This window comes from Lactuca virosa, chromosome 6, assembly GCF_052849685.1.
Source record: "Lactuca virosa cultivar CGN04683 chromosome 6, Lactuca_virosa_CGN04683_v6, whole genome shotgun sequence".
NCBI classification, from domain to species: Eukaryota; Viridiplantae; Streptophyta; class Magnoliopsida; order Asterales; family Asteraceae; genus Lactuca; species Lactuca virosa.
Window position 1 is genome coordinate 93,099,973 of NC_136431.1, and position 17,631 is coordinate 93,117,603.

A 17,631-nucleotide genomic window follows, 5' to 3' on the forward strand; every position below is an offset into this window, starting at 1 on the left:
TTATAACTCGGATTTCGATGAGGTTTTCGCCTAAATGTTTCTAATGGGATTATTTACAACTTTCAATAATAAAATTTTACTTATTTAAAATTTTATACATTCGCTAAATTTCACTATTTGGCTTTTAATTGGAATCTCATAAGACTTCCAATATTTTATGAGTGATTCTAAACATAGTTTTACTTCATTTCTAGTAAAAACTATCTGTTAGAACTCAACACTCAATTTCACATAATATTTCATAATATTATTAACTTTTCAAATTACATAACATGATTTCAAAACGTGTATGTTACAAATACCTCCTCCTTTTGAGGATTTCGTCCCCGAAATCATAACGATAAAAATGACTGGGAATATTTCGCTCTTATCTCATTCTTATTTTCCTAATTATAATTTGGGCCTCGATGGTGTTTCCATTTGACGTGCACCAACTCCACAACATATGCACAAAGCATATTTTCTACTGTTTGGATTGTTCTCTCCGTCTGACCATCTCCTTCTTCAATTCTCTGATTGAAACTTCGTCACTACACGAGACATGGTTCTCTGAACCACTCAATGCACTTCGTAGATCTATATTAGTCGGACTCGATTCTTTACGACCATTAAGGTCTGAACAAAAATCATCTTCTTAGTCATCACCGAAACGAAGGTAATGACATACTTGAACAAAAACGGAATCAATTTCTAGCTTCTTGGTAACCTTGTGACTTTCCCTGATCCAAGTGTGAGTCTTGTGCTTCCAGTAGTATAGGCCTCTACTACTATTCACACCTACTCATACTCGTCCCAAGTATTGTCTCGTAGTTCCCAAGTCACCATTCAAAAGTTTTCACAAAAAAAACTTTTCGCACCTAAGTGTGTTCAAACAAGTACATAGAACAATTCCTCCTAGACTCAACTAAGGATTTCGCGTTTCTATCAAATATATCTTGGATTTCTTAAATTTATCTGCTAGAATTCTTTTATGCATAAGCTCGATCTAGCATATCCTAATATTTTTCCTAAGTCGAAAGAAATTTCACTTCCAGACCAAGGTCGGCAACAGACCTTAAACTTTCTCAAGTAATAGCAATATAAGTAAGCAACCTAAGGCATGCTATATTCATTTATCATTTAGCACATATTAGAATATAAGACATATCTCCTCTAATATTCTAGTGCTTGTCCATTTAGGTATTCAACCTAAAGTATACTAGATACACATCGTATCATCATCCCTTAACAATCTATGTTGAAGTCTAGAAATTCTCAAAATTCCTAGTTCACTTAAACTAATTCTCTAAAAATTTTGAAGTAACTTAATATTTTAAAATACTAGGGTTTATCACTACCCAATACCCCACTTAAGTCTTTCCTATGGTTTGTATCCATATACTTACAAATGACTCTGTTCATATATTGAACGTTAGACAGTTTAAGTCTAAATACCAATCTGTGATATTTAGTTCGCTTAAACTAGTGCTCTGATACCATGATTGAAAGACCCTAACTTTCGTATTTCTGAAAGACCCAAACTTTCATACTAGACAATTGTTACTTCAAAACATGCTACATGCATATTCATAAAAACAATATTTTACATTGATAAAGTGATTACAAACGACTGGATACAAACTGACTATTACAAAGTGTTATATATTACACAACTACCCAGGATACTATACTTTTATACATACATGATCCCTAAATACAAAAGTAATATTGTAACTATGCTAAACCTTCAAACGGTATACGACTATACTGGTTACTTATCTCCTGCAATTTGTTTAAACATTGAGAGGGGTAAGCGGTAACGCTTAGTGAGTTCAATAATAGATACAATATAACGTTATGCCATATATATACTTCAATATGGCAGAAGCAAAGAGGTACAAAGAACAACAAGAGCAGATGAGTATCATATGACATACTTTCCATATCTATCAATAAGAGATAACAATTTTAACTACTTGATATACATCAATAAAGTTTCGGCCCTAATGGCACAGAAGACATATACTTTCTGATTTAAACATTTTGGTAGATTTCAGGCTTTCAGCCCTGTCTAACCATCTGCCAATGCCATAGAATAGAAGTCATTCTCTTACGAGACATGCTCTACATGGCCAGAGGCTACATACCAATACCCAAGTGATGCTTATGTCATACACTTCAAGTCAAAGGTATAGCTCTGTTAGTATTCCGTTAGTATACAAATCATGTTTTACATAGCCAAAGGTATAAAACCAGAATAACACAGGAAAGCACATTGAACATATAACACATAACATACAATTGTTCCTATATATTGAACTCACCGTGAAATAACCGGGGGTTAAAATAGTAATTTGGGCAGCACTTCGGCTCTAAATATAACTTCGTTCGTTGAAAATCGGGAGATTTATTGAAAAACCGGGCTCTGCAAAGGTAGAGCTTCAAACCAAAAAGATAAATTTCTCGGGGTCTCCGGGCACTTTGGAACGTATTTCGGGCTTTAAAAATGTTACCGGGGCTTCGGGGGAAGTCAAAATAGTGAAAATATTGATTTAGGGTGAAAAAGTGGCAAAATCTTCAAAATACCCGGGAAGGGCTCGCAGCCTTCTATTTATAGGGTGCGAAGATGCGAGGGTCGGCCGAGAAGGGAGAGTCAGCGAGGGCAGGTGGCAGCAGCAGCGAAGGCCACGCGGCTCATGCGAAGCTCGGACACGCGAAGGGCACATGTCGCTCCGCGGTTGGTCCAGCGCCTCGGATGCGAGGAGTCACTGTACACGCGTCGGTTGCTGCTTCGGCTGAGTCATCGGCGTCGGACATGGGGCTTTCAGCATCGGACACGGGTTGAGTTCCGAACAGGGGTGACGTGGCCGAACACCAGCCAAGCGAAATTCTCAGATTTTGTGCCCAAACCTTCTAAAATCCATAACTTTCGCATACGGGCTCCGTTTTTGACGTTCTTTATATGCACGCGTAGGCGGGAATATATTCTACAACTTTCATTTAGACTCTGTCGGCTAATTTTGATTTTATTTTTAATATTATTATTTTTAATAGACCGGGACTGGTAAATCCGTTAAAAATTCATAACTTCTTCATCCGACATCCGTTTTAGTCAGACTTTTTACCGTTGTAAAACTATTGACGAGACCTTTGATTCTCGTTTAGGTTGTATCAGCTAAAAATCACTCGATCTAAAATTCGAGTTTTTAGCTGTCTACTGCTAAGCTGAAACTTAGAAAAATCATAACTTCCGCATACGAAGTCAGATTTTGGCGTTCTTTTTATGAAAATTCTCGGTTTAACATATACTACGACTTTCATTTAGATCACCAAGGCTAAAAAGTAGTTTATCAAAAACTCACTTTTTATGTCATTCGGCGCCGTTCCGGTTTTGTCGCGGATCTTCGATTGGTCATAACTTCTTCGTTATAACTCGGATTTCGATGAGGTTTTTGCCTAAATGTTATTAATGCGATTCTTTACAACTTTCAATAATAAAATTTTACTTATTTTAAATTTTAAATTTTCGCTAAATTTCACTATTTGGCTTTTAATTGGAATCTCATAAGATTTCCAATATTTTATGAGTGATTCTAAACATAGTTTTACTTCATTTCTAGTAAAAACTGTCTGTTAGAACTCAACACTCAATTTCACATAATATTTCATAATATTATTAACTTTTCAAATTACATAACACGATTTCAAAACGTGTATGTTACAGAAATTCAATTTGCTTGAAATCAAATCTTGTGGATTTCTTCACTTCCAAATTATTAACCAACTTCTCCACTTCTGGATCTAAAGAATAAAGCTTCAATTTCTCGGCTAGCTTCCCACAATCAAACGCCTTGCTTAGAATCATCTCCAACATATCACCATTAGACAACTTAAACAATTCTTCGTTCAGTGGTTCAACAACATCAACAAAATATACATATGAGACATCACTAGGATATCTCATAGCATTATAAATATTAAAGCTTATTGTTTCACCATCAAATTCCATTTTTAAACTACCCGCGTACACATCGATTTTTGTTCTAGACGTTTTTTAAAATGGTCTTCCAAGCAAGATTAGAGCCGATTTGGAGGAAACTTTTTCCTCTAAATCAATCACATAGAAATCCGTTGGGAAGACCAATTGATTAACGTGCACCAAAACATCTTGTAAGACACCCCAAGGAAAAACACTTGATTTATCTGCAAGTGAAATTACGACACCGGTTTCATTTAAAGGGCCAACATTTAATGATTCATACACCGAATAGGGCATGACATTAACAGAAGCACCAAGATCAAGCATGGTGCTACTAAAAGAGACATCCCCTATCATGCAAGGAACCGTAAAGATTCCCAGATCTTTACATTTTGGTGGAAGTTTTCTTTGCAAAGCTGCGGGTGCATTTTCATTCATTGAAATCTTTTCATTCCCCTTCGATTTTAATTTATTTGTGCAAAGTTCTTTATATTTTTTTGCATATCTAGGGACTTGTTTGATTGCATCAAGTAATGGAATGTTTACCTCCACCCTTTGGAAGGTGTTCAAGATCTATTTCTCCTCCGTATTCTTCTTTGAGGTTACAAGTCGGGAGGGGAATGGTGGTTGAGTGGCTATCGGTGTCACTAGAGGGGTGACTTTCTTTGGCACTCCGGCTTGTGCATCATTCTTGACAATAGGATCCTCAATGAGAGTGATCTCTATTTCTTCCTCATCTTCCATTGACTTCTTCTTTGAACTACTCTCTTCGGTTTGTTTACCACTTCTCTAGGTCACGACATTGACACTAGGATTCTTTTCCGTTTGAGAAGGTAGTTTGCCACGAGACTCCAACTTGCTTAAAGGTGTAACTATATCTTCCACTTGTTCTTCAAGGTTGGAAATAGTAGTTCTTGTCTCCTTTTGGAATTATTGGGTACTAGTGGAAAGAGATTTGACAATATCTTTAAGATACATTTTGGAGCTACTTAGTTGGGATTGAAGAGGTTGTTGGTGATGATGTGGAGGGTGTGGTTTGTGTTGATAGTGAGGTTGTGGGTGTTGGTAATGGTGTTGTTGTGGTGGGTAGGAATGTCTAACCAATGCATTTTGAGGCAATGGTCTTGGGTTATAGCTCATATTAGGATTTCGCTTCCAACTTGAATTGTATGCATTTTGGTAACCGGGTGGTTTGTTGTGGTAGTTTTGGAACTCTCCCATGGCATTCACATGTTCCGCATCTTCTTGAAGGATGGGACACATATCCGTAGTATGTCCCATTGTTTCACATATTCCACAAACCATCACTTGTGGAGTTTGTCCCATGGCTAGCTTTTGGACAACGAATGTCAAGTCTTTAAATTAAGATTTGAGGCTTGATGTCACCACTATCACTTGTGGAGTTTGTCCCATGGCTAGCTTTTGGACAACGAATGTCAAGTCTTTAAATTAAGATTTGTGGCTTGATGTCACCACTGCATTGACCTTTTGATGTGCGTCCCTCTTCATGTCTTGGCGTGGGCCAAAGTGTTGGGAGTTTGCGGCTATGGTTTTGAAGTTGTCTTGTTTGTTGTGGAGTTTTGCTAAAGGCATCTCCACCACTTGAGGCATCAACTAGTCTTCTCTCCATTGGTAATAATCCCACATAAAAGTGTTGAATGAGGACTTGTTCTGAAATTTGGTGTTGTGGATAACTATAACACAATTTTTTGAACCTCTCCCAATAGTCATGGAAAGCCTCATTTTAACCTTGGCGGATTCCACAAATCTCATTTCTAAGACTTGAGACTCTTGAAGAGAGATAGAACTTATCAAGAAAAGTTCTTTCCATATTGGTCCATGAGTTAATTGACCCCGGTGGAAGATAAAATAACCAATCCTTTGCTCTATCTGCCAATGAAAAGGGGAGTGCCCTTAATTTGATTTGGTCATCGGTTGACCCTTGTGCCTCTTGCTAGTGCAAATAATGTGGAACATCTTCAACTACTTATGTGGGTCTTCATTTTCCAATCCACGAAAAGTTGGAAGGTGATGAATCAAACTTGACTTCAATTTCGAACCTCCTTCCAAATGGGGTAATTGATACAAGTTGGAGTTTGTGTAACATCAGTTTTCATCATTTGTCTTAAGGTTGTTTTGGGTGATCTTTCTCCGTCGGCCATTGAAATTTGGTTTATGATGGGTGGATTGTTGCAGGGGTGGTGTTTTGGGAATTTCTTGGCAAGGGTCGGGGCTAGAATCAGGTTCGGTGTCACTAGAGGAAGCAATTTCAACCTCTAGATCCCCTATTATGTGATAGTATGTTATTGTGTTGTAGTGATTTGTAAGATCGGTATCCTGATATATAGGATGAGGCTATGCTTAGTGATCTGTACGATTTGTCTGTTTCTCTATTGACTGGTTATATCTATGTTTATCTCTTATGTATATGTCGACATGTTGTATGTGGTTGGTTTGAGGTGGACCAATGTAGTCTGAAGGTCAAGAGACCCAAGGCGTCCCGGATAGACTGGAGGCCTGAGGGGCGTACTAGTCAGGCCGAAGGCCCGGAAACGGTCTAGATAGTTTGTAGGCCCGGTGAGGCGTTCCATTCATGCTGACGGTTCTATGAGCGGTCCAGATAGTCTGCAATCCTGGTGAGGCATTCCAGTCAGGCTGAAGGCTCTTTATGCATGTTGTCTGTATTATGCTTATGTTATGTGTTGGTACTTTGGTGGATCTCACTAAGCGTTGTCTTACAGTTTTGGATTATGTTTCAGGTACTTCGGATGATTGCGGGAAGGCAAAGGTGTGGCCGTACACATCCTCATGTTTTGACTTATGATTTTGGGAGATTCTGATGTTGAACATGTTTTAAAAACTATGATTGTAACCATTTGTGAATTTGGTTGGTTTTAAAAAGTTTAAATTTATCATGATTTTTATGGATGTTACAGTATGTATTTCATAACATAGCATGAATGATGTTTAATTGAAGAGGTTAGTTGATTACTCGAAACATCATACAATGAATAAAGACTTAATTATTATGGTGATTAAATAATAAGAGTTTTATTTATATTCAATAGTTTTAAGACCATAGTTAATTAGTTTATCATTGTGTTTCACTTTGCATGTTTTACTTCCTGAATAATTTGATTATTCGAAATTCCACAGTTGCTTATACTTTTGGAAGTAGGTAGTGAAATAATACTATCATGAATTGAATTGTAAATTGTCTATGGGGATTAGACATTGGAATAATATTGCTACAATATTCATGAGTACTTAGAAAATAGGGATTTTAAGTATTGGATAAACCCACACTCAGAGAATTACTTCATGGATTTTATCACGAGTAATTATGAGACGATAATATCTTATATTCGTAAAACAAAGATATATGAGTTGTAATTTACAAGTCGACTGTACATTGGTATTGCGAAAACGTATCAGTAACTTAATGTTGTGAAAAATAGTGTCATGTGCAATTTTATGAGTAAAAGATACAAGCATATGAGTCAAAGTTTATTCGTTCCTTTTGCCTTAACGAGAAAAGCGATATCTTGGGCCCCTAAATGATTTGGTGTCCACATCTGAAGTGCTTGGTCGAGCTCGGACTAAATTGATGTGTTCAATTAGCAGTCTGAATCCAATCGTCATAAATCGGGAAATCGAGAAACAGAATTTTGGAAAATGAGATTAATTTTACTCCATATCTCGTATCCATAAGATATCTTGTACAACAAAGGAATATTTGAGCACTTATCTTATGATACATAACTGACTGGGTCAGAGTTCGACAACGGCTTTTGGAAGCTACAATTTATTGATCGGTTCAGAATTTACAGGAAATTATAGTTATAGACTTATACAAGTGACATACTCTTGGAATAGGTGTCTAACCCCATTACTATAATAGATATATACTTGAATTAATGGTAGCACATTCCTTTTGGGTTGCCCTCAAACCTTGTAATTGAATAGAATAACTTTTAGAGAGAGAGACTAATTTATTAATTTATTATATGATTAATAAATTAATTAGAAATTGAAATAAATGATTTGTTAATAGATTTTGAGAATAATATATTAGTTATAAATATTATTATTTAATTAAGAATTAATCATAAATTAATTGGAATTAGTTTTGGGAGTAATTAGATTAATTAAAAGTATAGGGGTTAAAGTGAAATTGTTCAATAGTTGAACAAGAAGCAATGCAGAACCTTCCTATGGCCTTGTACGGTTTTAGGAGGGTCTAGGGTTTCTAGAATTATCCTTGGAGAATAGTTAGGAAGATGGATAATTACCAAAAAAAAAAAAAAATTTTTTTATTCCTTTTAGGGTTATCTAGGGTTTCCAAGATGCACTATATAAGGATCCTTATACCTAGCAATTTTAGTCATGTCTTCTAGACCTAAGGATAGCCGAAATTATGATCTATTTTCTCTCTATCTTCAAGTTTCATTAGTTGCTAGGGTTTGGGTGTGAACCATCAGAGGCACGACACTTTTGGTGCTTGCTTCCAAGAGTATTTCAAGACGGATAGGTTTGATTGCTTACTACAACAATCAAAAAGGTATGTAATTATATTTTGTTTGTTGATTTCGAAAATACCTAGGGTCCATAGGTTTCTTGTTGTTCAATGGAATGTTACTTCAATAGTGTTATGACATAGATCTAGTAGGTTGCATACCCCTTAAGTGTTAATGATTTATCCGCGTTATTGCATGTAAAACGCATCAATAATCACATATGATTAAACACATGATAAAAAATATTGAATCGAGAACAAGAAAACGAATATTGTCTATATAAATCATATATGATTAGATACATGTAATCAAATGTGATTAAATACACAAGAATAATTACTGAATCCATAATGAAACAAAAATATTTTCCATATAAATCACATATGATTAAATACATACAATTAAATGTCATTATATGTATCTAATCACATATAATTTATATGGATAAGATTTTTTTTGAGTTTTCGATTTAATAGTTGTTCTCATGTATTTAGTCACATGTGATTATATGTATTTAATAACATATAATTATACCTATTTAATCAGATGTGATTATATGTATTTAATTACATATGATTTATTTGGACAAGATTCAGTTCCACATTCTCGATTTAATAGTTTTTCTTTGTCTACGTGGTAGATGGTGATGATGGTGGTGGTTGTTGGTGGGGGTGGTGGTGGTGGTGGTGATGGGTGGTGGGTAGGGTGGTGATAGTGGTGGAGGTGAGGAGGGTAGTAGGTAGTGGTGATGGGTGGGAGTGGTGGGTGGTGGTGGTTGTTGGTAGGTGGTGGTGGGTGATGGTGCTCATAGGTAATAATTGATTGTTGGTGTTAGTCGTAGTGAAGGGTGGTAGGTGTTGGTTACAATGTGTGGTGGGTGGGTCGATGGTGATGGAGGATATTGGTTGGGGATGGCGGGTGGTGGTGGCGTCTAGTGGCAGTGTGTGGTGATGTTTGGTGGTGGTATGTGGTAGTTGGTGGTGGTGGTGAAGGGTTGTAGGGGTAACATGTGGGTGGCAGGTGGTGGTGGTTATAGATTATGATGGTGGCGGGCGGTAGTAATAGTTGGTGGTGGTGGTGGTGGGTGGTGGTGGATGTGTAGTAGTTGTGGTGGTGCTAAGGGTGGTGGTGGTGGTGTATGTATGGTGGTTTTAGTGGGTAATGATGGGGTGGTTATAGGTGATTGAGGTGGGTGGTGATGGTCAGTGGTGATGGTGGTAGGTAGTAGTGGTCTTGCTGGGTGGTAGGTGGTGGTGGTTGTGGCGAGTGGTGGTGATGGGTAATGGAGGCGAGTGGTGGTGATGGTTGGTGGTGGTGGTGGGTGGGTGGGGTTGATAGTGGTGATAGGTGGTGGTGGTGGTGGTCAGTGGTAAACGTGGTAGGTGGTAGTGCTGGGTGGGTAGGGGTAGTGGTGGTAGGTGGTGGTGTTGGGTGGTGGAGGCGGGTGGTAGTGATGGGTGGTGATGGCAGGCAGTTGTGATGGGTGATGTGTGGTGATTGGTGGTAATAGCGGGTGGCAGCCATAATGGTGGGTGGTGGTGGTGGTGGGTGGTGGTTGTGGTGGGTGGTGATGGTGGCGGGTGGTGGTGATTGTGGTGGGTAGTGGTTTTGGTGGGTGGTGGTGAGGGTGGTAGTGGTCGGTGGTGATGGGTCGTGGTCAATGGTGGTCGTGGTTGGCGGTGGCGGGTGGTGATGGTGGTTTTGGGTGGTGGTTCTCGCACTACAAGAAATACAACTTTTAGTGGCGACACCAATAGCGGCAACATGAGCCTTTAGCGGCGAAAATTGATATGTCGCCGCTAAAGTTCCATGTCGTCGCTATTGGTTTCGCCGCTAAAGGGCCATGACACGGATCCGCCATTTCACGTTGTGGTAAACTAGAACCGTTCGATCATGTTTCTAATCCAACGGCTGGGGTACTCATGGAACATACAAAAGCAATACCGGAGACACAAGTCGCTGCTAAAGACCTAACATTGTCGCCGCTAAATGTCGAATAAATGACGCGGAAATAATTCCCTCCGAAGTGTCGCCGCTAAATGTCAAATAAATGACGTGGAAATAACATTGCCCCAATCGTTGCCGCTAAAGGTGTCAACGCTAAAGGTCGACGCATTTAACCCAAAAAAATCGACGCATTTTCCATTTCTCTTCTGTTTGCTTCCATCGTTGCTGCGGTGTTTTTTCTTTTCATCTTCTTCATCGATTCGTCGATTCGTAAGCATCGTTGTTAGGCAAAACCAAGATTAAGGAATTTCAGCCACTTAGAAGTAGATACTAGCGGGCAAAGTAGATATAGACCAGTGAGGACGAATTTCGGGCGACTGAGACTAATTTTCGGCGACAATAGGTATTTCCATCTTAGTTTTCTTTCCCTTTTCTCTTGTAACATCGATTTTTAGCTTATTTTTGTGATTAATTGCAAAAAATTGTCAATTTCAGTTTTTGATTGAGTTTCCCGGTCACCACCGACGATAACCGCCACCACTGCACCATTTCATTGATTTCCGCCACCACAGGTTCTATTTACTTCTATTGATTGTGAAATTTCAGTTTAATTGCGAAATATGTGTAGTTGTACAAATTATTTGAAAATCGACATATGTGTGTATATTTGATATATGTATGTGAATCTATGTAAGTTTGGTGTATATATGTCAATGTATGTGTGTTTGGTGTATATGTGGTATATGAATGTGAAATATGTGTATTTGGTATAAGTAGGATGTTATTATCTATATATGTGAAAGTATGTATATTTGGTACAAGTAGGATGTTATTATGTATGTATATGAATGTATGTGTGTTTGGTGTATATGTGGTATATGAATGTGAAATTTATGTATTTGGTATAAGTAGGATGTTATTATCTATATATGTGAAAGTATGTGTATTTGGTATAAGTAGGATGTTATTATGTGTGTAGTGAATGTATGTGTATTTGGTGTATGTGTGGTATATGTATGTGAAAGTATGTGTATTCGATGCACTTATGTATTATGTGAAAGTATGTGGTTTTGGTATAAGTAGGATGCTATAATTGAAAAAAAAAACAAAAGTAAATTATTGTTATAATTGGAAAAAAAACAAAAATAAAATGTTATAAAATTGTTTAAAATACAATGCTATAATTGGAAAAAAAAACAAAAATAAAATGTTATAATATTGGTTGTTCTTAAAACATTTTTTTTCAATGTTTACCAATTTGATTTTGATTTTAGGTCATTTGTTTTTAATATAATAATAAATTATTCTATGAAGCAACTAATAAGCTCACTACAAGAAAAACGCGATTTTGCTAGGGAAGGTCGCTATGGAACGTATTTTCGTTGTTAATCTGCAATGGATCGTGCTATGGAATGTCGTTCCATAGCAATGTTGCTACCACATTGTCTACGGATTTTATTTCTGGTAGCGAGAATGGGACTTGCTAAGGAAAATGCTACCTACCCCATATCCGTTGGTATTATGCTACCGATATTTCTATGGAACAAAATTTTGTAGTAATTGTTCAACGACATTTGTTACGGAATTACTTTCCGTTGTACTTGTGCTATGGAATTAATCATCGTGGTTACTATGCAACGGAGTTTGTGACGGAAACCAATTTCATAGTTGATTTGCTATGAAAATACCATTCGTAGGTATTTGCTAGGGAACTCTGCTATGGAATTTGATTTCGTTTGCTTATTTTGCTATGGAACAAAAAGCCTAGCTAATTTGCGACGGCATTTGTTACGAAATTATATTCCATAGCAACGTTGATAAGGAGTATTTCAATTTCATAGATACTTACCTACGAAAATTTGCACCGACAATAAAACCCGTGGAATCATCAAGTTCATGATGGTATGTATGGGTTGTTTCTTTGTTGGGATGTTGTATGCTTAATTAATTTTCTTATTCTATGGATGAATTATTAATCAATGGAATTTGTAAGATATGGTTTGAATGATATGTTTTTGAATTGGTAATATATTTTGTTTGTTTTATTGTATTTTATATGTATTTAATAATAGGAAAGAACAAACATTTGGTATTATATATGTTTGTGTTATCTTGAATATTTTTTAGCATTTCAATGTAAAAAAACAGGATTATAACATAAACGATTACTTAATTGGATATTTAATGAAAATATTGTACATACAAATATCTCAAAAACACATATCCCCTTTTAGTAAATGCTTTCAATGTACCAAAGAATGATAAAATTTCATTTTATTTAATTAATTATCATGAAGGGCACTAATACATAACATCACATTTACCAATTCGCATGCAAAAACTAAAAATTATACAATGTAGTCATCCTTTTCTAAAGAAACAAAAGCATCTACTCATTATCTTCTTCCTCCTCTTCTTCTTCATTCTCTTCTTCTTCATTGCTCGTTGTCAGGAATACCATCATTGTCGTCCTCATGAGTTTCCCCTTCTTCATCAATATTATTTTCATTATCTGAATCGTTGCTTGACATGTCCTGATCATCACAATTATTTGTATCGGCTGTACTTGGTATAATGATTTCATTTTATTCAACTTCATCTTCTTGGAAAGAAACGTCTTTCTGAGGATGATTTTTATCGGTCCAACCACGGGGTTTAACTTTAAATACAGCCCACCAGTCCAAGTTGTTTGTTTTCGAACTTGGGTAAGGAATGTAACACACCTGAGTGGCTTGCATGGCTAAAACAAACGGATCGAACTTGTATTTTCTTTTGACGTTTATCTCGACCAAGTTATATTGTTTGTGAACCTTAACTCCTATGTTAGGTGTTGGATCGTACCAATGACATTTAAACAAAATTATGGTTTTAATTGGGTAACCAGGGTACTCGACTTCTAAAATTTCCTCTACCTTACCATAATAATCACCTCCTTGGCTACTAACACACAATCCGCTATTGGTTGTTGATTTGTTCAGACCATGAGCTTCTGTGTTAAACTTGTAACCATTGACAAAGTATACACTATATAATTTCACTTTTTTGAATGGCATTTTGGAAAGGTCAGATATATACTTGTTGTTTATCCGGATCTTACGTGCCTATATGAAAAATGGTAAAACACTTAATTAGAGTTAATTATAAGCATAACAAAAAATAATAAAATACAAAAATACAAAAATAACACCCACATAGTTTTGAAACCATACTACAAAGTTCTTCTCAACTTCGGCTGCAAGCTCACCATTTGAATAACATTTTTAAAGTTACTATGATGTAATAAACAAAATCATGCATGCAATGTTAATTTAGAGCAATTACACAACAAATGATTATTATAATTTAAAGTGATGCATGTTACGTACCTGATGTAATGCTTGATCTTATCTTCGTTAAGGAGTATGTAAGTTTGGGTAGCATGCACTTCCTCATCAGACATCATTCTATTTGTGAATCTTCCATAAGGACGCCCAGGATATGAAAATATATCAAACATTTTGTTGTTATCATATGGTTGCTCATCTCCTCCTCCGTCATCATTTCGAGGCAACTTTCTATTACGTGTGGGGACACCAGTTTCGAAATAATGAGAGCAAAATATTGATGCTTCACGTAGCAAGTACGCGTTAACAACGGACCCTTCCACCCGAGCTTTATTTTTGACATCTTTTTTTCAACTGATTTAGATATCTATATTGAAGATTATTTAAATTAGCTTACAAAAATAGCAACATTCATACATTATGATCTACCATACTAACCTTTCAAATGGATACATCCACCGATATTGGATGGGACCGGCTATCTTCGCTTCGTGTGGCAAATGTACTGGTAAATGCTCCTTGGAATTAAAAATACCAGCGACAAAGATGGTCTCCAATTTATATAGAATTATTGGGATCTCGGTTTCAATCCTTTCCATGTCTTTTGTTGTGATTGATGTTGTTGTTAATGTTTTGAAGAAAATACTCAACTCTGCTAATGCTTCCCACACATGTTTTGGCAACATCTCACGAAATGCAATTCGTATCAATCTTTGCATAAAAACATGACAATCGTGGCTTTTCATTCCGAACAGTCTACACCCTGTTAAATCAACACACCTCCCCAAATTAGAAACATAACCAACGGGGAAACGTCGCATATGGCTTTCTTTTGCTTCTTGTCCAGAGCGTAGTATGCTCTTTCATTATCATCGACTCCTTTTCTCTTCCTACAATAGAGCTTCAGATCTCTTCTGGCTTCTACATTGTCCTTCGTCTTCCCGTTGACATCCATTACAGTGTAAAAAAAGTTTTCAAATACATTTTTCACAATATGCATAACATCAAAATTATGTCTAATGAGGTTTGTTTTCCAATATGGTAAATCCCAAAATATGTTTTTCTTTTTCCAACCATGATCGCCACATCTTTTGTTTACATCATCAGCATTTAGTTTAGTCACTTTTACCAAACCTAATTGTTCAATCTCCCTTAAAGTTTTTTCACCATTCTTACTTGGAGGAGGACCTTCTGTCACTTCACGATTCTTTTTGAACTTATTTTTATCCTTTCTATATGGGTGATTTACCTGTAGAAATCTTCTATGGCAGTCAAACCATGACATCTTATTACCATTCTTTAGTCTGAATGCTTTTGTATGTTTCCCACAATGTGGACATGCTAGCTTACCTGCTATAGACCATCCGGGCAACATTGCATATGCTGGAAAATCGCTTATTGTCAACATCAAAGCTGCTCTTAAATGGAAATTTTGTTTTAAAGATATATCATATGTTACTACGCCTCCTTCCCATAACTGCTCCAACTCTGCAACAACTGGTTGCAAAAATACATCTATTTTATGCTTAGGGTTTGACGCTCCTGGCACAAGTGCGGTCAAGAACATGTAAGGCTCTTTCATGCACATAGAAGGTGGCAAATTATAAGGTGTTATAATAATAGGCCAAGATGAATATTGTTGTCCAAATGCTCCATGTGGTGCAAACCCATCTGTACTTAGGCCTAATCTTACATTACATACTTCTGCTGCAAATGAATGATGACTTTTGTCAAAGTGCTTCCAAGCTTCTGAATCGGATGGATGACACATTACTCCAGCATCATGTCCATGATTCTCGGAGTGCCATCTCATGGAAGCGGTTGTGCCTTGTGAAGCATACAATCTCTTCAACCTTGGAGTCAAAGGAAAGTAATGCATTTTCTTAAAGGATACGCGAGAACATCTGGCCAAATTTTTTGACCGTTTGTACCTATCTGCATTGTAGAATTTGCACCGATAAAGATCTTTGTCTTGCCTCCAATATATCATACATCCAGAATAGCAGCAGTCAATCATCTCCATAGGCAAACCTAGTGCTTGTATTAACTTTTTTCTCTCGTATAAACTACCTACCATATTATTCTCCTCCAGTAACACATCATTTATGAACTGGCAGATAGCATCATAACTTTGCTCAGGTATGCGATACTCTGATTTTATATTCAATAGTCTAGCTACAGCAGATAGTTGTGTCACTTTTTTACATCCAGGCCACAATTCTTTATCGGCTGCATCTAGCATATCAAATAATTTTTTATCTAGTGCATTTGGCTCCTCTTTAGGATTACTATTATTTAAATTAGGATCCATTGCATCTATGACCATTTCTCTATAAGAACATGCACCTTCACTAAAATTTGTGTTTGAATCATCCACCCCTAAAAACATATTGTCATCATCAATTGATGTTTTGCCATGTTTATCCCAAAACCAATATTCCTCAACAAAACCAAACTTGTACAAATGATGTTTAACAGTATCAACTTCTCTATATGGTATGTTACGACATTTGATGCATGGGCATTTCATTTTATCTTCGTCCATGAACCTATGTTGACTGGTAGCAAAATCTATAAAAATTTTCACTCCTTGTACGAAAACAAGCGATACATAAATACGATTATCTTTTCTTTCATACATCCACTTTCTACTTGGATTGTTCATTGTCTTAAATCTGTTAAGTATAAATTTAAATAACACAATATTGTATGTTCATTAATGTTGATTTGAATTCATATATTACATTTGAATTAAATAAATAGTTACCATATAAACATTGCAAAGGTACCTTAACAACAACTCGTTTCACAAAGATAATGACCGAATGTTGAACCAATCTTCAAAGTTTTATAATTTGAATGGTTGAATAACTTTTATAATTGGATAATGGCTTAGAATATTTGTAGAATGGTTTAATTGAGATCGACACTTGCAGAACACATATTCAAACAAAGTGCGTATCGATTAGGGAACCTTCAACAACCCTTGATTTCGATGTGTTGGATGGATACTACGTAAAATTATTGGGTCGATATTATTCAATATCAGGTTAAAACCCATGTAGTATACGGGTAATTATAAATTTAAATAACATTCATAATTGTCACACCCTAAAAACGGAACGGCGGAAACGATCGGGGGTGGAGGACGTCATGTTTAGTATCACAAGACATGCATCATAGTAATCAAAGTAACAAACAACCATTTCATTAGAAAGAAAGTGTTTACAAAGTATGTGGTTCACATAAGATAGACTACAAAAGTAAATAACAAAACAAGACATGAAGCTACTATGCTCCATCTTCTGAATTCCCAGAGCACGTACCTGTCTACTAGTTATCTGAGAATACAAGTTATTTTGAAAGAGTAGATCAGCATTTAAGCTGGTGAGTTCATAAGATTTTAGTGATGTATGTAAGTTGTAAGAAAGTTGTAAGTAAGTTGTATGTTCTTTTAGAAAAGTTCGCATGTTCCTCCAGAAAATCCTATATTTCCTGCTTTGATGAAAGATAAGTAAAAATGACTCTACAATCCTTTCTATGAGTACTAAATGGATACGAGTTATATAAAACCCAGAGTAAACAAACAATCGATTGTGTGTATTTGCCCTAAGCCCACAACCAACAAGGAACAGGGAATGAGGCGGAAGGCACACAACCCATTGGTTGTTAGATCATCGTTGTATATAACCCTGGCGTATTCACTTGGTACTCACGGATTTAACTGTACTAGTTCCTTTATATTTGATGAAAACATTCTTTAAGAAAACCCTTATTCCTTTTAGTAAAAATGGTAACCACAATGGTTCCTTCTATAATCACTTAGTTTATACTAGTTATATATAATCTAATATCAAATAGATAGTTAGTTGTGTGAATCTGACCT

The 17,631-nt window shown here is 36.3% G+C and overlaps 1 protein-coding gene across 1 annotated transcript; it reads right to left on the reverse strand.

Moving 5' to 3' along the window:
- Window positions 1–12,857: 12,857 nt before the first annotated feature.
- Window positions 12,858–16,410, reverse strand: LOC145121751 (uncharacterized). Its single transcript, XM_079057452.1, has 5 exons — window positions 14,820–16,410; window positions 14,281–14,508; window positions 13,788–14,073; window positions 13,520–13,523; window positions 12,858–12,956 (listed from the first exon to the last, which is right to left on the reverse strand). The coding sequence occupies exons 1-5, from the start codon at window positions 16,408–16,410 to the stop codon at window positions 12,858–12,860; spliced, it is 2,208 nt and encodes a 735-aa protein (XP_078913578.1).
- Between the last annotated feature and the right edge of the window lie 1,221 nt (window positions 16,411–17,631).